The sequence below is a fragment of the Chaetodon auriga genome, chromosome 5 (genome assembly GCF_051107435.1).
Source record: "Chaetodon auriga isolate fChaAug3 chromosome 5, fChaAug3.hap1, whole genome shotgun sequence".
Classification (NCBI taxonomy): Eukaryota; Metazoa; Chordata; class Actinopteri; order Chaetodontiformes; family Chaetodontidae; genus Chaetodon; species Chaetodon auriga.
The window spans coordinates 13,320,907-13,344,581 of record NC_135078.1 but is presented as its reverse complement, the minus strand read 5'-3'; the positions used below and the strand labels follow the sequence as shown (position 1 = coordinate 13,344,581).

The 23,675-nt window shown below is 41.2% G+C and overlaps 2 protein-coding genes across 2 annotated transcripts; both read right to left on the bottom strand.

The window, feature by feature from the left end:
- Positions 1-3,680: 3,680 nt before the first annotated feature.
- On the bottom strand, positions 3,681-6,010 carry tal2 (T-cell acute lymphocytic leukemia 2). Its single transcript, XM_076731312.1, has 2 exons — positions 5,796-6,010; positions 3,681-4,968 (listed from the first exon to the last, which is right to left on the bottom strand). Exon 2 carries the CDS (start codon positions 4,952-4,954, stop codon positions 4,616-4,618), a length of 339 nt encoding a protein of 112 aa, XP_076587427.1. The 5' UTR covers positions 4,955-4,968; positions 5,796-6,010; the 3' UTR covers positions 3,681-4,615.
- A 3,835-nt stretch (positions 6,011-9,845) lies between these two features.
- Positions 9,846-23,082, bottom strand: shoc1 (shortage in chiasmata 1). Its single transcript, XM_076730514.1, is given in 28 exon segments — positions 9,846-10,059; positions 10,359-11,085; positions 11,209-11,358; positions 11,522-11,653; positions 12,630-12,717; positions 12,823-12,944; positions 13,106-13,217; positions 13,912-14,020; positions 14,109-14,284; positions 14,630-14,699; positions 14,824-14,896; positions 15,168-15,349; positions 15,524-15,616; positions 15,747-15,941; positions 16,082-16,303; positions 17,235-17,738; positions 17,944-18,189; positions 18,918-19,012; positions 19,257-19,386; positions 19,506-19,601; positions 19,694-19,835; positions 19,914-20,019; positions 20,092-20,251; positions 20,370-20,560; positions 20,698-20,788; positions 21,222-21,351; positions 21,455-21,530; positions 23,060-23,082. Coding segments are annotated over 28 exon segments (4,527 nt in total). The 3' UTR covers positions 9,846-9,973.
- Between the last annotated feature and the right edge of the window lie 593 nt (positions 23,083-23,675).

Genomic DNA, 23,675 nt, shown 5'->3' with positions numbered 1-23,675 from the left:
GTGTTAGTGCTTGTGCACAGAACCAGTGGAAGGGGAGGGGATCTCATTGTGAAGATGGAAAGATGGCAATATCAACAAACTTTGTCCAGAATGACCCACCCCACCTTTAACTATTCATGTAGTCCCACCAGCTCGTCATGTTTTGTGATTTTGTCTCCCAGATGGTTTGGCGTGCACAAATATTCCTCGTACAGAATTCCATGCTTCCCAAACAACGTAGTCTAATTCTAATAACTGTGGTGATCCCTGACTTTTCCTTGGGTACCACCGTGGGTTTGACTTTTGTGGTCTTGATGGAAATGTCTCAACAACTGTATGGATTGCTGTGAATTTGGGTACACACATTCTTGTTCTTGTCAGGATGAATTGCAATTGCTTCGGTGATCCCATCATCAGATTAAATACCTGCAAAACTAAACACATTCCTATCACCATCTGTTGTCCTTTTTGTTTTAATGTTAATTAACAAATGTTAGCATGCTAATATGCTTAACTAAGATGTTGAACAATAACATTATATCTGTTCAACATCAGAATGCTAACATTGTGAGAATGTTAGCATGCTGACATTAGCATTTAGCTGGGGTACCGCTGTGCCTGAAGCAAAGCCTCGCAGAGCTGCTAGCATGGCAGTAGACTGTCTTGTTTTAGAGTTGTATCTACCAGTAGAATGAGGCAGCTGATTTCAGAAAGCGTCTGGGGCCAGAGAGGTCAGCTCGGTGTGAATATTGGGGAGGCGGGGGCTGTCGACCATGCCTTTAGGAACCAGTGGGGTTGAGGCTGTTGTTCTTGGGAAATGTCACCTCCGACTGTTTGGGTGTCAAAATCTTAACTCTGGGTACTTTGGCCCCCTCATTAACATTGTAGATTCCTTTTGACGATGGATTCAGGAGCGTCTGGAAAAACAATAAGCATTTGAATATTGAATTCAATGCCCTGTTGAGGGAGTCAGTGGCCATTCAGAGTGTGTAAGTGTATACTGTGTTGTTCTCAGACCTCCCCTGGTGAAACAGAGAGCATGTGAGAGAAACTAATGATAGGTATATCACGGTGTTGCATGCAAAAGAAAAAAGTCATTGAGTCTAACTGTGCATTTTGCCCATATCTTTAATTTTCTTGGGAATTCAGGAAACCGTTTCTCTCTACATTCCTGCTGTTTCCTCTCCGTCCGTCCATCTTCCTTGCTCTGTCTTTCCACCACAGGGTAAGGGTTACAGCGTATTACTTTTTGAAGTAGATATTTGCATAATCAGATTAGGATGTGTGATTGTCAGTGGGCTCCCCCATCAGAGGGTGCTCCAGAAGAGAGAGGGTGCTGTCCAGCCCAACAATGGATGACTCCCCTCCTCTCTCACCCTCCAATCAGCCTGCACCTGCAACCCACCCACCCGTCCGGGCTGCAGGTCGGCCGCAACGGCAGTCCACACTTGGACTTTCAGCCGTGGAGGGGTGAGCGAGAGCCAGAGGAAAGGCGAAGCAGGAGGGGGGGTTTGAGTGCATGACGGGAGTGGGAGGGCAGGGGTTGAAGCTGAGATATTTAAACATGCAGAGTGTGAATTGGCTTTAAGGGGATAAAGAGCTCAGAGCCTATCGGTTGGCACCCAACTCCAGAAATTCTTTTTCATGGGCGCCTCAGCCGGGAGAGCGAGGGGCTGCCTGCACTGATCTGGCCCATTGTGATAACAGATTCAGACAGTGTGCTAGACGCTGATAAGGAAATGTGCTCTCAATAGACGATTACCCACATACTTGGGAGAGAATAGTCAATCAGGAAAATATACTTGGTGGAGGGAATGAGAAGCATACAGATTTGTTATTATTTTCAATGCAGGGTTTCATAATCCTGCTCGAAAGTTGAGGTCAGAGAGATGCTCATACTGTGATTGGGCGATTTCTGTAAATAACGTGTATCAGCAAAATGCATTTCTTAGCCTGATAGCATGTGTGCAAAAGCTGTCACATGCCTTCCTGACTAGTTTCAAATGAAGATTGAATAATTAAACATCAGGGAGTCTAAATCAAACCAAAATATTCAACATACAAAGAACATTTTTTAATATTGCCTCTCATACTACCAGGAAGCTATTAATAAATAGCAGGTGGGTTTATTTGGTATTATTTCAGTTCACCATGAAATTGCTCAATTCACCATTAAATTGCACATGAGGTAAATACCAACAAAATGCATACTGTGGAAGAGACACACTGCTGCTGTACAGTTGTTTTCCCTCTTCCAACACAATATGATTAATTTAGTGTTTTTGCAGGATTACAAAGAGTCACCTGTCAGTTCCCACAGGCTTCCAGTCAGTGTGTCCAGCTGCCCTCTGCTCCGTTTACAAACCATTAGCCAGACTTTAACAGCCACAGTGAAAGCGCCCAAAACCAACTCAGTGTTTACTCTTCAGCTTATTTAGTTGCAGTCTTTTGCTGGAAAATGAGGCACATATTCTACAGGCAGAAAAGGGGATTAGGCATGTTAATGTCTGACCCCTGTTTAAATGGAGCCGGGTGCCAATGAAACTGCTGATTTCGGAATTAGAGGTAAAACAAATAGTCCATTGATCAATTTGTCAAATGGCAAAAAAAAATTATTCTGGTAATAGATTGGGCACTTAAGTCATTTATTAAGCAAAAATACCAAATGTTTGCTTGTAGCGACAACTTCATATTATTGTTGAATAAACAGCTTTGTGTTTTGGACTGTTGGTTGTACTAAACAAGTAATTTGAAGATATCACTTTGGACTATAATACTTAATACATATTATATAACTATATATTTAGTTTTGCTTTGTTATATATTTTTATATTATTCCTGTTTATGGTTGGTACTTTTTCGTCAATTGATTAATTGAGAAAAAGATAATTACTTAATAATGAAAGCATTAATTGGTGAGTTGTGTCGTTTTGGTTGTTTCTTTTCAAGTAATTCATGCCTTTATACTTACTAGTTATGACTGCGGTGCTATTAAATACTACGTACAGCAGAAAAGTGGCATTTTTCTTAAGAAAACTCCATCTGCGCATTTGTCAACTGGACAGTGTTTGACTCCAGAATGACCTCTGACCCTCTGGTCACAAGTTAAGCTGTCACTTTTAGCGTTGCTCTCTCAGGCCTGTGGTCAGTGGACAGAGAGCAGAGGTCATCTTTGTGTTCACACGGTCATCACAGGGCTTGAGGACAAATGTTTTTGGCCTTATTGAGCCTGAACAAAGGGGCAGAAGCTCCACTCTTAATGTCAGGTCAGTTGTGTCTTACACTGTGTGAAACAATTTCAAGCAGTGTGGCCCAGTTCCATACTACATACAAACTGAGTGTACTGTTTTTGCAGTTGGAAATCAATGTACTGAACCGTTTTATACTAACAGGAAATTATGCAGTATGTGTGCCCATGCATGTCAATCAAGCTGAGGAATTTCCAAATGTTTTAAAGGATTTAATAATGAATTTTTGTTTGTTCCTGTTTTACCACAATTTGTTTAGATTTTCCCAGCTGTGAGCAGCTCCTCTATTTCCTTTGTGCATTGCATTGTGGGTATTTTGAGTATATTTACTTTTGTCCTTTTTTCATTGTGAACATACTAGAACTCAAACTATGCTTAGATTCAGCAAAATTTCCTGCTATAAAAATTACTTTTGTACAATAATATGAGTGAAAAGATGCAGAAAGTGTTTTTATAACAAATCGTTTATTAAATAAATAGTTCAAATAAATAACATACTGTATATTCACAAGCAAACCAAAATAACTTACAAAAGAGGTATCAGGAGATAATTGGCACACACTCTTCACAGTAGACAATCAATTCATAATCTTTGGCTATATGACATGCGTATTTTACAAAAGCTCAAATGAAAAGACTTAAAGAAGAAGATATTTGTGTGGTGAAGCATGTAAAAACTGAAAGAGGATTGTCAGTTTTTTGTCAGCCCCGTGGTTAATACCACAAGTGGGTAATCAACAAATCCTGAACATCCTTGTGTAAAAGTGGAAACAGCAAAAGTCTTTCTCAGAACTGATTCTTCTGAAGTCACATAACCTTGATAGATAAGCATAAAGGTCAGATTTCTCCTTCTCAAGAATAAAACAGCATGTCCATGAAAAAAAAAAGTGCCCTTGGCTATTTTGAGGCGATTGCAGTCTGCAGAATTGGCTGAGCCATTATCTATTCAAATGCTTTGCTGAATCTATCGCTTGAAATGAGAAATTCCTTAATCCCCTCCATTTTCCTCACCGGCAAAAACAGCCTCTCATTGCAAAACTAAATTAGTTCCAGGCGGCCGGCAACAAGGAATATTAACATGAAGACATGAACGGAATAATGTACATCCAGGTTTTTACACATCCATGCAAAATACAAATTAATTTTCACCCGCAAATCATATTTCAACACTGATCAGCATGGAGGCTGCGCCCACTTGTTCAGCCACGTTTGGAGTCCACAAATATCACACAATATTGCAGCTTCTGCAGTGAAACACAGGGTGACGAATGCTGACACAAAAATGAGTGTGGAGGAAGGACAAGATCAGTTTAAACCCAGGGAAAGGGTCAGAAAGTCCACTCAAGAGTTTCTTTCTTTTTCTTTTTTTGTATTTTGTAGCTGTGGTTCTACCAGGCCTCTGAGCTGTCACAGCTGGATCCAGGTGAGGGGACTTCTGTGTCACTGGTCATGGCCCAGGGGTGTGGAGGGGAGTGCAGTTGTCCCATATTTCCTCTGAGAAAGGTGAGCAGAGCGGTGGACGAGTGGCTGGCCGGCTGACCGTTTTGGCTCTCCAGCAGCTGCACCAGGAAGTTGATGTAGCGCATGGCCAGGCGCAGGATCTCGTTCTTGCTCAGCTTCTTCTCTGGAGGATGGGTGGGGATGAGCTTGCGAAGCTCGGCGAAGGCGGTGTTGACGTTGTGCTGGCGCCAGCGCTCCCTCGTGTTGGTGAACACCTTCCTGGTCATTGTGGTGAGCAGAGCTGCAACGATCAGTCGACACAAAATTCATCAGCAACTATTCTGAGAATCAGATTCATTTTAATCATTTTTATGGACAAAATGATGAATCAATAATGAAGTAATCCTGCTGCTGACGTGACTGACTGCAAGGGGAAGTATGTCAGCAGAAAAAATGCCACCATACTGGCATTTTGAACCAAATTACAGGTATTGATGGAAGTTATTTTGAAAATAAGAACATTTACCAGAATTTATTTTGTCATTTGCTGTTTCTTTCTGCAAAATGCAACCCTAATATGTTTCCTCTTTGGTTTAAAGTGATATTCCTTAATTTTCAAGAGGTCTTTTTGGCTCAGAGGCATTCACATTATATATACAAGACAGTAAAGCACAGGTGTGATGACATAAAATATGTTTTCATATGACAGGTTTTAACTGTTGACAAATATTTTACATTAATAAACATTTAAAAATATTTCCTGCAACCACATTATAGTGCATTAAAAGCCATTTATTAAATGGTAATATAATGCTATTAAATGCTAAATAAGACAGTTAAAGTAAAGTGGTATCAAATTTGTTTTTCTGGTTAAAAAAAAAAAGCTGTTCTACCTCACACACAAACAAAAAGATGATGAGATCTTCCATTTTATGCAAAGTCTTGTGTGTGTGTATATATATATATATATATATATATAATGCATGTACCAGTATACTATAGCTGCAAGCGAACAGCACATCGTTGTGTTACACACTCTGGTTGATTAATAATTTACTTGACCAGTGGAAACACGTGGCCTCAAGGGAAGAAAAAGAAAAATCCTTCCATATACAGCAAATTTCTCACCTGTATGTGTGTAGAAATGTGCAGAAAATCTCAGCTGCAGAGTTGTCCTCTGCAGGTCACCAGTCGTCCAGGAGTCCGGCGTGAATGTCCACTCAGTTACGTCTTCTCATGCTTGCTGAGAGAGATCCTTATGAGCAAGAGGAAGGGAGAGAGTGAAAGAGAGAGATAGTAGAAGGGAGGGAGGGATGGGGAGCACATAGAGAGAGAGTAGGGGTAAGACTGCTGCATGCTCGCATCCCACATTTTATAGCAGGGTGAACCCTATTGTGTGACGTGTGCTGTCGTGGAGCCTCTGTGGTATTGTGTGAGGTTGGTGTTAAAACACCACCCCCTCCCTTCTATCATTTAGAACCAATGCAGGTGGTGTTATGATTGTACTGTCCGTCATCACGTAAAATGATTTCCATCAGTGTTTCTGTGCAACATTTGAAGGGATTCTGGGTCTTTTTTCGCTGCTTTCAACGGCCTTTTAAGTGACTATTTGTGCTGCTTTTATGATTCATTGCTCATTTAATCCTTGAAGGTTCGCACTAAAGGTGACAAATAAATTCCCATTGAAGTGAAACTGAGACGTTCATCTCTCTGATCCTTCTCTTACTGCTGTGGACACTTGTTCCTTTCTGTTTCTCAGACATTAGGCATGGACAGCCCACCTTCCCTTCCACTGTGGAAAAGACCTTGATATCACTGACTGCTCTGCTATTGAATTCAGCCTGATTGGGCCACAAAAGGTAAAAATACCATATCCAGATTGACAGTTGAACAATATGGGTTTTGTTATGACTATGGTAATCTTGTTGAGCCATTCCAAGGGGCCACACATAAATTACAGAGGAAACAGGGAGAGCACAGCGTCCTGACTCACCTCTCTCCAACTACTCCTCACTCCTCCTCTCTCTCCTCTCTCTGCCTCCCACTTTCAACCTCCGCTCAGATAAAAAAAAAAAAAAACAAGTCTAGTTTAACCAATTGTCACTGTTCTTTTTACACCCTTCAAGTGTTGTTTCAAAGACGCAGCCTTCCATAAAAGTCTCTGTGTGGAGTAGGAATTTACATAATCCGATTAGGGGCTGGGATTAGCCCCGGGCCTGGAGAACAGGCCCGATGGGGGCTGTTTTCTGAATCGGCCATTCATAGGCCCTGCTGCACGTCCAAGAGGCTGCACCTGCAGGCCAGGCGCCGCCGCTCTCTGGCTCCATCCAGCCTCCACTGCAGGCTGAAGGTCTGCAGACACGCTGGCTGTAGGACATTTTGGCCAGTTCATTACATGGACATGGCCAGGTGAAGATTACACCTGATTTGTTGTAAATTATCTGTCGTGCAGTTTGGAGCTGAAGGCAGAATAAGCATGGCAAGCTATGAAGCCACTTGTGGAATTAATTAGGTTGACTTAAGTGTGTGTAAGCGCACTGTAAGAGTCTGTACGACAAAGTTGAGAGCAAGGAGCTCGACTGACAGAAGTTACTGCTGTCTTTATTATTGCATTTACACACAATGTGTTAATTAGACTAACAAGTACAACAATTACTCGAATAATCAATTAGTCAATCGACAGAAAAGGGAATTGGCAACTATTTTGATAATTGATGCATCACTTTAGTAATTTTTCTAGCAAAAAGGCCAGATAGTCACTGGCATCAGCTTCTCAGAGGTGAGGATTTGCTGTGTCACTTCGCTGTTTTATTTTATTATAAACTGATCTTTGAGTTGTGGGTCCAACAAAAGTAATTTGAAGGAATCAGTTCAGACTTTTTAAAAATGTTCTTACACTTTATTGACTCATCTATTAATAGATAAGTTGGAAAAAACTTAACCTGAACTAAACTTTAATTATAATTTTTTTGGTAATTTGATGCCGTTTCCCATGAAAAACATTTATCAAATTTTATACATCTTTGGGTTTTGGAGTGTTGGTCAACTAAAACAAACCATCTGAATAAATCTCAGATGAAGCTGTGGGAAATGAGTAACAGACAAATTCATATAGAAAATAATCATTAGCTAAAGTTTTACTTTAGATTTAGATTTCATAGCTGCAGATTTACACTCGTGTGTATACTGGCAAGTGGTCTTTGGCCATTTCAGCAGGTCATTAAAATATTCAAACACACCACATACCAACAACAATAGTATGAATACTAACACTAATTAACCAGTAAACCTCCTATTAGTTTACTGAGCTCACTGATGACCCTCGTCAGCTTACTCCTGTTTTAATGGCTCAGGTTACCCCACCAGCAGCGCAGTAAGTGTAGTGTAGTTGTACGATATGTTATTAGACCAAATAATGATTAACTGACACGGTAAATTCTAGATGAATAACAAAGAAATGAGCTCTGACTGTTTGGTCAGAATCAATGCACTGACAGCCAGCTGTAATGTAGTCACTGCTCACTGTTGTGAAGTAGGTGTGCTTGATAAAGTGAATCAAAAGAGTGAAAACATGTCCAGGTTTCACTTCACAAATCTTTTTTTTTTTTTTTTTCCATTAAAAATCATAAAAGTAGGCATCTCGTTAAATGAATAAAAATAAGAATTTGATATTGTAATAAAGAAACTATTAGAAGGGAGTATTTATATAAATTCCAGTTTATCCATAACAGATAGTATATAGCAGGATAAATTTATTACTGCTTGTCGGGCCAATTTTGCCTTGTAATTGCTGTTTGTAGGGATGCATCATTTCTTAAATCAGTGCAGGTTTGAACCAACAAATGCACCCCCCTCGCTGAGGCTCTGGGTCTTATTGACAGAAGAGAGGAAACACACCGGTGACACAGTTAACTGCTGCCTGTGATTAAAGATAACAGCTGTGTGACCTTTCCAGCTGCAGCCACAGCAGAATAATCTACAGGATGGCTTTGGTTTAAACAGCCTGTTAATTCCCACAGTATGTCTCCTGTCCCATTCAGTCCTGAGCTTAAGTATAGTCAGGGGCAATTAGTGCACCATTACACTGCTATTTACCTAGCCTTCATTTGGGGGACTGGGGGACTCCTTTGACCGTCCTGCCACCGCAGCTTTTGTCCCCGTGCCATTAAAAAACAAACCATGTAGTTTGTCTCTTTGTTTGTCCACTGCTTGTTAGAAGGCAGAGGCCAGAGAGACAGACAGAGAAAGAGAGAGGTGTTAAAAAAGAAAAAAAAATCTGGCGGGTTATTGATGGTGGCCAGCCAGTGCTGGATATGGCTGTCCAGAGGCAGGGAGGCTTGGAGTTGATGTCCCCGGGGGTCGTCTTTGTCTGGGGATCATTCCTGAGGGAGCTGGCTTCACTCTGCTGGCTCGTGAAGATAAGCACTCTCTCCACATGCTGAGAGACGATGATAAGGGGATTGCTCCACTAAATGAAAAAGAAAAAAAAAAATAGCCCCACCATTGGAGCTGCTAAAATGAGAAGCTTTATCAGTTTAGCTGGGAAAGACCCCCGATCCCACCCCCCCCAACCATAAATCACAATTTGTTTTTCACTGCTGAGCATGCTCAGTGAGGAGCGGCAAAACAAAAGCAAAATGTGCAAACAATTGTAATTGTAATATTTAATCTTAATTTGTAAAAAAGAAAAATTGTAAACACATACACACACACGTATGTATATATACATATATGTGTGTGTATACATGACATTTAAACTATATATTCAATATATTCAAATTCATTTATATGTGTGTGTGTATATATATATACACACATATATACAACTTGTATATGCACACCTGTGTTATATTTTTTTTTTATATTGGCATTTATTGTCTTTATTCACTGCCATCCAAGTTTAATTAAATAAATAACAAGTCTTAAAACAAGTAATAATAAGCACTATCACATGGAAAGTATTTTAAAACACTAGTATAATAAATATCAGAAATGAAATATGGAATTCAAATTATTTTGTTAGCAACTAATGCAGTTCATTCTTTCATTAATGTTCCTGCTTTCTTTCTCATCACCTTCCAGCTGTGTGAAAACAGACAAAGGCTGTTGTTCGTTAAATACAGAATGTCTAAAATGTAGAATTGAAAAACAAACAAACAACCTAAACTGACTACATTATTTCATCTGAATAAGAACTGTGAAGTTAAACTTGAATTATGAAACTGATGACTGCAACGTAACAAAACCTCGAGAATATATTTCTCTCTGTTCTTTCCAAACAGGCCACAGGAACAAAGCCTTCATGCCTAAAATAATTTAAGCCTCGTCTGTCCATCACTTCTGCCGGGCACCCTCTCATAGCTTAACCTGCCCTTCTTCAGCGGAGTCAACACTGCAAGACAAACACAAGGAAACATCTCAGTCTGTTAAATGAAAAGAAAATGAGCACACTTTTCCAGCCACTGCTGTTATTTGAATAATAGGAGTTGGGTCAGCGACACGAATTCTGCAGTCAGGTGCAAGTAAACCACTGCAGAGGAAGAGGGTGAGACGATATAATGAATGAGAAAAAAACAAAAAAACATCATCGACGGAAAACAATGAAGAAACGATGTAAATACATAGTTTCTGTTTGTTTCATGTATCACAGAACAGGTGGATGGAAACGCACCTGTTGCCTCTATCATTCACCTGTTCCAACCAAACCTGCTGCCTCGCTGCTCCTCTTCCTCTCTTGTCCGACCCAGAATTTGGAGCCATAATGAGCTGAAACTGCTGCTGTGTCTCTGCTGCTGCTGAGGCAGTGGTTGTAGCTTTGACCTCGACCCCACCGCATGACCTCTGTGGGAGGGCTCAGACCGTCTGGACGGTGGAGGTCGCTGTGGCCTGTAGAGTACGTGGACATGTGACTGAACATGGGGTCCAGCTTGAAAGGACTTTCAAGCTTTGCTGGAGTGTGTGTCCACTCATTATTTCCCCTTTCAACAACTCCCCCCACCGCTCCAGCTCTGCCTCTCCAGCCTGAAAACTTCCTCTGCTCTCTGCCTCTGTCCTCCCCCTTCCATGGATCACTGTGGGTGCAGCTGCTCTGCAGGTGAACATCTGGGCCCCCAAAGGAAGAACTCAGGTCGAGCCTGAAATCTGTGTCGCCATCCTGCACCATCGAGCCTGGATCACAGACGCTGCGATCAGTTCCGAACACGAAGCTGGAGTTGTGGTCGCTACAGAAGAGTTCTGGATGGGGGTTGGTGGAGGATTCTGGTTGAGGGTCAAAGCTAAAGTGCTTGGGGTCAGCAGTGGGGGTCCAGGGGCCGTTTGGTAGGCTGGTTAGTTGGTTTGTCTCAGTGACGACTGTCTGAGACTCCGGCTGGTTTGGGTCTGCGGTCTGAGTGTACAGGGAGGTGGTATCACTGAACAGCTAAAACCAGGCAGAGAAGAGTGAGTGAGAAGTCATATATTTGATTTTGTTTTTACGTGGAGTGCTTTGAATTACATTTCAGAATACATACAGAAATAAGCGTGGTCATATATCTCAGATCACCTTGAGGACTTTATGTGGCACCTCAGGGAGCAGCTCCTTCAGCTGAGACAGAGAGGCCCCCAGCAGCCACTGGAGGGACGGTGCTCTCCTCAGCATGAGCTGGCTGACCAGAGGGTTAATACACGGGAACTGCAACAGACAATTTTCCTCCTGGAGGGAAACAAAACACAATGTGAACACATACAGTACAAACACATATTACAAAAACTCCCTCAAGTTGGAGGAACAGCAGGAGCCTCTTCAGCTGTTTACTCTGAAGTTATCCTGCATGAGTTGGTCTGAAGTCGTTAATGATGCAAAATAGGTAAATCACCTGTGAGGGAATCACAGTCAGCCAGTCTCTGTCCAGGTAGTCCAGAGGGTCCCTGTCACTGGCCATCAGGCTGTGGATGCAGATCTGACTGATCCATTTGGCTATTTCCATCATTTCAGACACAATCAGTACCTGACAAACACAGTAGAAGTGGTTTATATTGGTATTTGGCCCACCACCAAAATTTACAACCAACTCTGCTGAGAGACGTAGTGAGTAGAGAGAACACACCCTCTTATTAGATATGAGTTACTGATTGGATGTTGCAGCTGATCAGATTGATCCAATGCGTCACAACATCACTGGAGTTTCATTCTGGACTGAAGATTAAATTGAAGTGCATCACTCCATTTTTTTTTTTTTTCTGATTCACCATCTCATTACAAATCTGTGGTCCTTATTCAGACCTACAATTAACAAACAGAGAGTCTGTCTGTCAGTAAGAAACACTTTTCACATTATTTATCGTCACATGTGAGACTGACGATTCCTGAGCGTTACATAACTTACATTTTCCATGAAATATTTAGCCTAATGAATGATTTCCAGTGTTCAAAAGACATCATAGTAATGCTCTGGGTTATTAAATAATCACAGTCAGAACATCAGTGAATACAGATGCATCTAATGAATAAATAATACAAATGCATTCTGTCGGTAGAGGTGGTTTCTGTGCCTCTGAGCAGGACACAGTATGAATCAGGAATGCAGGCTGTTACTCAGGTGCAGGTGTTTGTTTAACAGATAACAGGCTACAGAGAGAGACCACGCTGCTCTGGCACCGATAACTGTGTGCTTTCACTATTATTAGCACAGCACACACGTTTGCAGACACAAATTCATGAAAACTCTCCATAACCGAAGCTTATTGACAGCTGATCCAGCTGCGATCAGAAACAGACGTGGCTTCTCGTCTCATTTCTCTAAAAACATATTTTCTCACAGTTTCTTCTCTCGTGTGGTTTCCTGGCATGCGTCCTTGGTGGGAGGGACTAAGACGCAAGTGAGAGAAACAAGTGGGTGCAAAGCAAGAGACTTTGAGGTGTGCCCATAGTTGAAAAACCATTAACAGTTGACGGCTGAAAAACAGATCATGTTTCTGTTCTACCTTCATGTCCAGATCCTCTGACTTCATGCTGAACAGCACCAGAGACGAGTAAACCAACACCAAGTTGCTGAAGGCTTCGCTGGAAAATCTGCCAACACACAGACAGAAGCAGCGATGGTGACACATACACATAACGAGATGTCTGTGTATGTGCTTGTACTGTATTTATGTATGTGTGTGTTTGGACACCGACCCTCCGCCCTGGCTGTCTGGGTAGTGCAGGATGAGCCAACAACAGCTGTATTGCAGAGAGAGAGCGGTCAGCCTCATCACCACTCCTTCACTGGCTCTCCCCTGGCACAGTTCGTCCTGCTCCTGCCCCCAAACACACACACACACACACACACACACACATTGCAGAAATTGAAATGTTTTTCAGCATTTTGATGCAATACCAAAGAAGCTCAGTAGGGGGAGATAAAACCATGGATGAAATTCAGCATCAGAGTGGATTTTTGTGAATCTGTCCCTGGTACCTGAATGATAACAGCAGTGCTCTCATCCACTGTGATCACAGTGTAGTGTTGGGTCCCTCCGAGCATCTGCAAGGAGGGACAGTAGCTCCTCTCCAGCACAGTTATGTTAAACCTGTAACATATATAACACACATACAGGCACCTGGTATAAGGCCATCAGCAGGTATTTGTAGAAAGAAACCAAGTGACAGAGAGTACATGGACTGTTCAGTTAACTGTTGTGTGGTCAACTGAGCTTGTATTTCTTGTTTATTTAGACCACACACTACACACCTCCACACTGCTGCATTGTGGTGGACAGATGGAGAAGACTTAAAGACTGCAGTTGTGCCTACGTAGCTGAGCACTAAACCGAAACCCTTCAGTAAAGTCTTATCAAATCCAGTCCAGAGTCCATGTCCTGACCCGACACCATATGTAGGTGAACGCCACCTGAGCCAGCAAAATCCTTCAGGACAGTAGAATTGACCTTAGAGAGACACACTAGTACAACTACTAAATCTGAAGCAATGAGTCGATCATTTGATAATTTGATAACAAAAACAATTTTTAGTTTCAATCTTAATAATGAGGTTAGAAGGTAGAAGAAAAGACTGAAAATGTAAGAAGTGAAGCAGATGAGCATTTTACTTTTAAATATCTAAAGCTTCACGGCTTTTAGGAGCCACCAACCAACTCAGTTTTTCTGTCAGTATGTTTGGCAAAATGTTGACTGATTACCCCTAAAAAAAAGTTGTGCAATTGAAATGCAGGTATGTGTCATTCTTATTGCCTGCATATGATTTAATTAGACTAGAGGAATGTACCCTGACTCGAGGGTCTGGAGCAGCAGTGGACGGTTGAGAAGCCCCTCTGTCACAAACAACACATACGGCACATTGTCCTCCAGGCACCACGAGGCCCTTTCCTTCTCCTCTGGGAAATAACACAAATTCAGAGAAAAACAAATGACGTCAGATATCACTGTGCAACAATACAGCGTATGTAACAGGTGGAAGCTGACCAGCGTCAGAGAAGACTGTGCTGAAGGTGAGGTGACTGACGCTCCTCTCTCTGCACACCGCGGCCCACGCTGATTGGCCTGGATGGTCGTAGTCCACCACCAGAGAGAAACAGTTCCACGGGAAGTCGGGGCCGACGTGCTGCTCACACACCAACACGCACACACTGTCGCGGATGCTGGTGGAACAGGATGGGAGTGTGAAAACAACACTTTGTTCGACATAACGTAGCAGCTTGAGATATTTCCTTTAGCACAGCAAAACAATTACTGTTCGCTCCAGTATGCCAAAGCACTCTTTCTTTACTCACCCAGTGGACGGATACTTTGACCCAATGACAGCCCAGGGGTCAAAATCTCACACTTAAGAGTACTGTACACAATCATTTGCTGTATATATTTTACTTGTGCCAAGATATGCAATAACTGCCACAAAACCTGGACGTGTCTTATGAAGACCATGCTTAAACATGTAAATGTTGCAATGAAAACAAAAATATTGACAACCAACTTGACGATTTTACCTGTTGACCACACTGGCACCATTTAGTTTTTTCTTGTCCTTCTCGGGATAAACTGCAGTTACAGCTGCTCCTGAGACAACACAAAACACACTCATGATCATGTGTTAATACCACTGTTACAAAGAATCTTTTTTTTTTTAACTTTGTGAGAGGCGAGTGTATCTGAGTTGATTTGTGAAATGAAAGTGGCTCACCGGTCACTTCTCTCAAGCTGTTGATGATTATAGATCTGCTGTCGTCACAGTCAACTGATATCATGACAAGAGTCTACAGATGACAGATCAACCAGGATAATAGCAAATAAATATTGAAACATTAGATGATGTCATGATTATTAATGATTTGTGGAACAATGTAGATGTATTTTATCTTACTTCCTATTGCAGTTACAACAGGTGTTTACAACAGGTGAAATGAAACAACACAAGAGGTCAGAATTTCCAAATTTCAGTAACCAAACTGTAATATGTCACACAGTTTGTACAAAATTAACCGTGCAAAACAATAAACTTAAATTTGTCTCTCATTGTGAACTGACTTTCTCAGTGGCGTCCTGTCCTTTCCTGCCCTGCAGCCATGCAGCCAGCACTTGCTGCAGCTGCAGCAGTTTGAGGTTGGGCTCCCGGTTCTTGTTACTGAGGTAGAGGATGATCTTCAGCCTCTTCACCAGCTGCTCCAGATTCGACTCTGCACACGCCTCAACTGCCTGGGTCAAATACTCTTCAGTGTGTAAGGAGAAGGCCGTAAACATCACAGTATGGTGTAGACTATGGTACAGTCAGAGGGTGGGAGATTATCTAAATGCACAGTGGTGGATCACAAACATATATTGTTGAAAAAAAAAAAGATAAAAAGCCCTGAAAACGTTCAGTTCATTCAAGAGGCTTTACTGACCCACTGCAGTACATAGGTTGCACTTCAGCAGCAGCTCCTTGAACGTCACCAGCACATGAATCAGAGCTGCCTGGTTGAACAGCAGTTCCTGATCTGCACGCAACACAAACCAGCTGTGGCACATTACACCTTTCTTAACATATTTAATGTCTCAGGACTACAGTACACAGTTAGAAGTAACAAATAAGGCTGTGCAAATGTGTTTCTGAATGACATTTTGTACCTCTGACCAGCTCTGCACTCTGTGCATGTGTCCTGCAGAGAGCCTTCTCCTGCTGCTTGAGGAGGAAGTGTGTTTGGTCTGGGGCCAGGCAGCTGAGGTCTCCACATACCGGGAGGCTGAGCCCCAGCTGTCTGGCAGAGTTCAAGCAAGGCTGAGCAAAGGCCAGCAGCTCACAGTAGGCACGCTGCTGGCTGTCTGTAAGGCAGTACACAGGGGTTTAAAAACAAACTTTAAACACTATCTGGACCACCTTATCCACACTCATCTCCAACTATGACAATTTCAGTCACGTGTGTTGGTCTATTTGAACTGAAGGTGACGTGAAAGTGCCGTACCGGTAGCTTTGACTTGCACCACTCTGCTGTTCTGTCTGTCCTGGGGGATGGACTGACTCACAGGAGGACTGATGAGTTGACCCGTCGACTGAAAAGCTGCTCTGTGGTCTCTGGTAACATTTCCTGACACAGCACCTCTCATATACACTGGCCTCCTGTCAGGTCTTTGCATCTGTTCTGGAGACAACCGCAGCTCAGGTGTTTGTTGGTTCACCTGTGGTGCTGATAAAGAGAGGATGAGATAAACAGTTTTATTCTAGCCATTAGTTACATCATCACTTAATCACTTGATTATTTCCTCAGTTTATTTTTTTTATCATTTGGTCTATAAAATGTCAGCAAGAGCCCATAGTAAAAGCTTAAAATGTCTCGTTTGGTCAGTTAGTCCAAAACTCAAACATAATGCAGTTTTACTACTGAAAAACAAAACAAAAACAGAAAATATCAACATTTAAAAAGCTAGAAAAAGAGATTTTAAAGAATTATTAACTGAATACCAACATAGTTTGCAATTAATTAATTAATTAGTTTTAAATAATTGACTAATTGTTTAAACTCTGTGTCTTATTAATCATTTTCATGAGAAACATGTCCAGTAATCATAAAAAATGTAACACAAAAATACATAGCTAATAAATTAAAGTTACTTTGTGAAGAATTACATTGGATTGACTTGTAACTTGATCTGGTGGCCTCATTTTGGATGTGACCACTAGATGGCGCCAAAGTTTTATAATTAAAATCAAAACCTACAAATAGTAATGTTTACATTGAAAATAAATAAGTAAAGTAACTGCTGAACCAAAAATGCACACATTGACTGAGGTCTCTCATAAATAAATAAAGAAAAAATGCCTGAACAAAAGCAAAAAGTTCTCTCAAACCTCTTTGTACTTTACACCCTAAAGTTGAAGAACATCAATTTGACTGATATGATTTATGTCCAGGTAACATTTCTCAATACAATATATTAAAACAAGGGTACCCTATCATTAGACTATAATTTATCATTTTTGTGGCATGCATGCATACAAAGAAATATCAAAGTCATCAGGAGAAAAATAACAGACTGACACTCAAAACTTCTGGACTTTCCCCTCGCGGGACAAATAAAGGAATATTGATCAAAAGCCACAGCAGCACCACAGTCTACCTGGCTGAGTGCTTGCTAAGCTTGGAGCCGTTGCAGGAGCTGGAGCTCTCTGCTGAGATCTCAGCATCATGAAGATGGACAGAGGGTCCAGGTCCTTCTCTGGTGGACATCTTATAACCTGCAGGCCTCTGTGATTGTCTCTGATATTCAGTCTGGAGGATGAAGCCTGCTCAGGAGTGTGGCCACTCTGCTCTGTCTTCCGGTCCTCTCCACCTGTGTTGATCTTACGAGGAGAAAACACAGCTGACACTTCTGAAAACCTCTCGTCTTAAACTTCATCTTTGGTGGCAGCAGCGGGTTTTGAAAATATTAAGGCTGCAGGTTTTACTTCTGTATTGTTAGTGTTGACAGCGTGCATCACTGCACACGAATCAGCAACGGTCTCTCTCTGAAGGAGGACGTCCCCTGCAGTAGTTTCAGCTTGACAAGCAGCAGCGTAACATTTCATCCGGTGAGGCGACTGAGATTTGTTTGTGGGAGTCATCAGGATGGATCCAACTGTGACTGAGACCAGATATGTCAGAAATCTGCTGCAACAATCTCTATTATCTAATTATCAAATATGTTAAATGCTTGTTTGCACGTTATTTTTTCCTGAAACGTTCTGCCAATTCACCTTCTAACAAACTAAACAAATTTGGTGTAACTACCACATTCACAGCCATCCTCTGATTAAACTGATTTAGTGACAAAAGGACAGACGACTCACACTCCTCATGTTCAGGTGACAGTTTTTTGAAGTCTTCCATCTCTTCCTCCTTCGTGGGAGAAAACTCACACCTCATGTTCTCTGTGGACTCACAGTCGCTGCACAAATACACCTGTGGGGCTCCCGTCCCTGCCTGAGACGGCAGTTTGTCACCAGCACACACAAAGCTTTGTTTCTCCACCTTTATGACTTTCATGCCTTCAGACAGAGGCTGGAAGGTGACAGCTGGTTCACATACTCCAGGCTCTGTAAGCAAATACAGTAGATTAGATTTGACTTTTAATCCTGCCGAGATCCAAACACTCACTATCCTATAATTCCCATTCTAAAACTTTGTGAAGGCCATGTAGAGAGCATCATTGGTTAGACCCTCCCTGGCTGATAAATGCCCATGTCTTTCAAACTCCTGCCGTGAGTTCGTAAAGCAAGATCTCTGCTAATAATCTGAACTCTTCAAATCCAATCTGAGACTTTGGAAGAGTCTCAGAAGGCACGATTCAACTGGGTTCATTGGCAAGTAGTGATTGGTGGGTGAGGCTTGTGGGGCCTTAAACACAGAACAGTGACATCTGGTGGTTTCTAAAACCTACAGCACCCTTTCAAGACTGAAGCCAAATCAACTCTGTCTGAGCAGAGTTTCAATCTTTCTGTCTGCGTAATTAAACCTACAGACATGCTCTTTGTCATACATACACACAGTAAGTCCATATAAAATATAATTTATGTAGATTCTTTTTGGTGACTTCAATACTTTTTTCTGATTTATCTTGTATTTACTCTCTTCTACACTTAGAAATGCTGTTTTGATGGGACGTTGATGTTAAAGCAAATCCTAAATGCACCTCATTCGTTTGTTTGAATCTTTGTTAATTCAAGTATTTGTGGAGGAGAGCTTTGGCATACTACAGCCGTCACTGAAGGTGAATTGGTGGAGTATTTAATTACAAAGTTGTAAAATTATGCCTTGTAATTACCTGCCAACAAAAAGCCAACCACAAAGGTCGGATGCTTCTCTGCCTTCCAGAGTGCCGCTTCCATCTCTGTCTGAGCTCTCACCGACACCAAAGATCTGCATGACAATCAGTAATGAAGGATTTTGTTCATTTATGCAGAGATACAAATAATTATAGAAATTACTTTCACTTCCACTAAAGCCATGTTTAAGAGCAATTCTAGTGATTTTTCCTCATTAATGTGTTTCTCACTTCAGTTCTATGTCGAGTGTCTGAAATGTGTAAAAATGAACTAAGCCTCATCAGGATGACTTCTGTATTAGCAGTCCGGCCACATGGTCCCCTGGTGTCCTCACTCACTGTCTGTGGAGCGGTGATGTGTCTTCCTTCTGGAGTTGACACGTGGACAGACAGATCTGGGTTTGACTGGTTTTGGGAGTTGATGTCAAAGTCACGTCCAGCTCCATTTCAGTTGGAAGCATCACACGTCCTTAGAGGAAAATTAGTTTTGTGGGTATTAAGTGGTACATTTTGGTAAAAAACCACGTTTCTGTCCAAACGTGATCAACTACCAGGTTATTCTTGGTGTTTGTTCTCTGTAAGTTTTACCTGCCCTCTCTATCAGGTCTCCATTCACCTTGCTGGGCTCTTCTCGTATTTCATACTGGGAAATGTCCACCGACACTGGTAAATCTGAAAGGGAAACTGACAGAAATGCGACCACAGTATATCAGTTTACTCTTCTGTGCTACTGCACATTTTTATTTGATCCACAAACACTTTCATCTTCTCTTCACCTTCATGAAGCACATCCAGGACTGGAGGCTGCTCACCCAGGCGGTCAGGAGCAACATTCATATGACCATAAATGCTTGAAAAAGTGGTGCAATTTTCTTGGCTCAGATTCATTGTCTCCACTACATCTGGCAACAGCAGAGACTACAGCGGAAAAAATGACCAATGTCTCATTCATTTCATACATAAGCAAATCATTTGGTGTTTAGAATTTTTAGCTACCTCCTCCTTCATCAGCGACTCTTTGTCAAACTCCTCATGAATGTCCTCACATGTCTGAATGTCGCAGGTGGTCACATCAGGAGGCTTTTCATAAGACGCACAGTGTCTGAAAGATTGGTAAACCAACAGTTTTTAGCACTGACAGCTCGTAAAGTAACTTTAGGGTGAACACACACACCTGAATATGGTGTCCGCAGAGATGGTATCTCCTATTGAGCTCAGCAGAGGGTCAGCCACAGGAAGGGTCTTTAGCCTGGACAATTTGGCTTTCAGCGTGGGCAAATGTCTCTTCAACTTTGGCAGATAATCAACAACCATGAGCTCCTCCAGCAGGAGATCTTCAACACAAGGAAACACGTTTTTCAGTTAGATGATGGTCAGTGTCAAAACAGGGAATGCTGAAGTGAAGTAAGTGACACAGACAATCTTTAAGGGCACACAGAAATGTTGAGTTACCTCTGTCCTCATTTCCAGGGTTCATCTCATTGGTTGTCCACTTGAAGAATGACTCCTGACATGGATCATTGACCTGTGACTCTTTAAAAAGGCAAAAACTCTCATCCTGGTCCAAATCCTTCAATGAGTCAGGATTAGAGCTGGATACCACCTCCACATCCCCCTTAATGTCGCTCAGAGACACATCAAATCTACAGTGTAAAAAAACATTCATCAAACTTTGAGCAACTTGATTAAATATTGAAATTATGACTCAAGCAAGAAAACAAAATGAGAGTAAAATGATGCACAGTGAGACAGATTTTAAGTCTCTGAAAAAGAACAGAACCTTTCTGGTGAATTAACCGGTTGCTTTTTTCCTCCAAGGTCATCAAGCACAGAACCACTGACAACGAGTCTGCAGGTGGACATCACCTTTCCTGTAATGAGCACAAAAGAAGTCAATATAGAAACAAACCCCTTGGGCTGGTTACATTTTGGGTAGTGTGACACCCTCTTTTGTGGCCCTATTTTATAAAAAGCCTCTATTTTAGTTGCATTGTGGTTATAACAAACATGCAGTTCAACTTTGGATTTACCTACGACTGTAGGTATATACAAAATAACATCAAAGTTATCGGGAAAAATAGACAAAAGAGACGCTGCTGAACAGTAGAACACACAGTAGTAGTTTTTACAGTAGCTCTTTACTGGACACTGTTATCTATCTACTCCGATAGTGGAGGGCAGGGGAGCACAGAGGACCCTAAATTTGTGAATCATTAACATCACATGAATACTATACAGTTACAGTACACTCACAGTATCACTCAACATAGTGGTTATGTGACATTAGTTAGGCTGCTTGTGCACCTCTGATCCACGGTGTCCTGTAGGTGACTTCAGGCAGCTTCCCAGTGTAAGGGTTCAGGTCACTGGTACCAGTGAAGTAAGGTGTTGGCAGTGCCAGCAAGTTCATCATTACTTTCAGACTGGTGGTGGTCTGAAACAAAGACAGACAGAGAAAGGGAAGAGGAGGCAGGACAGTGTAGCTTTTTGGTTTGATGAAAATACTCTGCGGTAAAATTAACAGGCCCCAAACTCACCTCAAAAACATAGTCGAGAGCTTTGTATCTGTTAGCGGAGAAAATCTGAGAAGGAAAACAGCCGTCATTTTCAGACCTGTAAATGTCAGAAAAAAGAGCAATGCAAACAAAAATAAGCATTTTGCCAGGAAAGACTTAATCTCTGATATCACCCTAAACAGGAAGCTTCAACTATATTCCTTGAATAAGTGTTTCTATCACCAATAGGAAGAAGTATTCAGCTCGTTTACTTAAGTAAAAGTAGGAATAACACAAGCATTAGCATCAAAATATAACTTAAAATACCAAAAACACATTTGAATTACATAAATAAAGTCGTATCGTATCTGATAGCAATACATAATAGTTTATTTGTTCATTATACTTTGTATTATTACCCTGAATCTGTACCTCAAAAAAGTTCTTAAAAGTGTATTTGAGTTAATGTAACGTTACTGACTAACTTGCTCTCTTATGTGGCTATTTAACAGCTGTTAGCTTGTTAGCTAGCTTAGTTAGCTAGCTACCTCTTCCCAGTAAGCTAGCAAAGTTCTAACGTTATTTAGCTAACTTATTTTCTACGGCCTTAAACTAAAGAAAATATTGTGTTGAAACATCACGGATTGAAACAGTCACGCTTGAAAAATCCGACAGTGTTTGTGAACATCAAACTTACATGATGACTACGTTTTATTCCGTTGCTTTTGAAGGCGAGGTGTCCATTGACAGCTTTTATGTTCATTAGCAGAAATGAAGCCAAAGATCGTTTATTGGCGATGAATCACTTGTTCGTCCTGTGAACTACAAAGGTGCGCCTGATTCCTCAGACATGCGCGTTGGGGTGTTTTATTTTCCAAGCAAAGTATCTTGCTTGTGTTGGCCTTAAAAACACAATATCTCAGCATATACTATAACTTTGATGTCAAATGACAGCATTAATTTAAAGCGTAGGTAAAAAGATGGGATACATTTATTATTGTTGACAACACATAAAGCATCTGAATATATACTACAATGATTATGTTGTCTCCTCTTTTATTTTTCCATAATGAAAATACAATTAACTTATGGATTTACTTATTCATTTGTAAAGTGTTATTTTAATTGTGTTTTACGGTCCAAGATAACACCAAGACCTCCATGCAGGAGTTGCACAGCAGGAAAGCCTTTTAGGACTCAGGGCAAAGCAGATGATGTGAAGGCTCAGATCTCCCAAAAACATATTTTCTCACACACATTATTTAACATAGTCATGCAGAGAGTTTTGATTTTAAGTACCCAGCCAAATAAAACCAGAACTACATGTATGTCCATAAACTTAGGAGAAAGGGAAAGAATATTTCTTCTTCTTGATTTTATTTGGGTGAAGTGACCCTTTAAGGTTTAGGTTATTGATACAAAATATAAATCAAGTAATAACTTATGATGTGTCATTATGCATTAAGCCACCCAGCAGTACATAAAGTAGAGCTACACCCACCAGCTGCAACTTTTAAAGTCATGTACACATCAATGATTATAATACAGTGATAAAATATTCATTATTCTGAAATGTACAACTTTTTGAAAACCCATTTCTTGCTCTTCAGTGTATTTTTTTCTACAGGGACACTGTATGGTTTTCACCACAGGGAGGCGCTATTCACCATGCTATCGAAAGACAGTCCAGAGCTGATGCAGAGGATGTTAGTGGATCCGTAGAGACGCCACATTGGACAATATGATGAACTCAGTAACACAAAGCCTGGTCACTTATATGTTTCATGAGAGGTAATACTACATCAGATTTGACTGAAGGTTTCATTATATTGCAGTTCAACGACAATCTTAAGTTAGAGATAGAGGTCTCACTGTGGGACAGCAACAGTGTGTCACAGTTTCACAAAACAACTGTTGTCTAGTGTGTGTGCTTGTAAATCTTGTGAATGACCTCACCGGACACTCTTAAGTTAATAGATTTTTTAAAGGTCAGTGAGAAGCATCTATATTTGGATTTTACAAGTTTCTCATGAAGGTGATGAAAAGAATATTATTCTCTGCTGATGGTGGTGTGTTGGCGACACTGCAGTCTAAGGCTCAGACATCATCAGCGACATCTCACTCTGGCAATGTGTGTGTGTTTTTTTTTCTTTTCACACAGGAGTGACAAGCTATAGGATATTTACATTGACATAAAAGTGTTAATATAAGCTGACTTTTCGCTCTCTTTCCATGTAAACAGGTCAACTCTGGGGTCTCGGTG

Coding starts and splice junctions, on each gene's coding strand:
- tal2 (XM_076731312.1), bottom strand. CDS start 4,954: ATGACCAGGAAGGTGTTCACCAACACGAGGGAGCGCTGGCGCCAGCAC.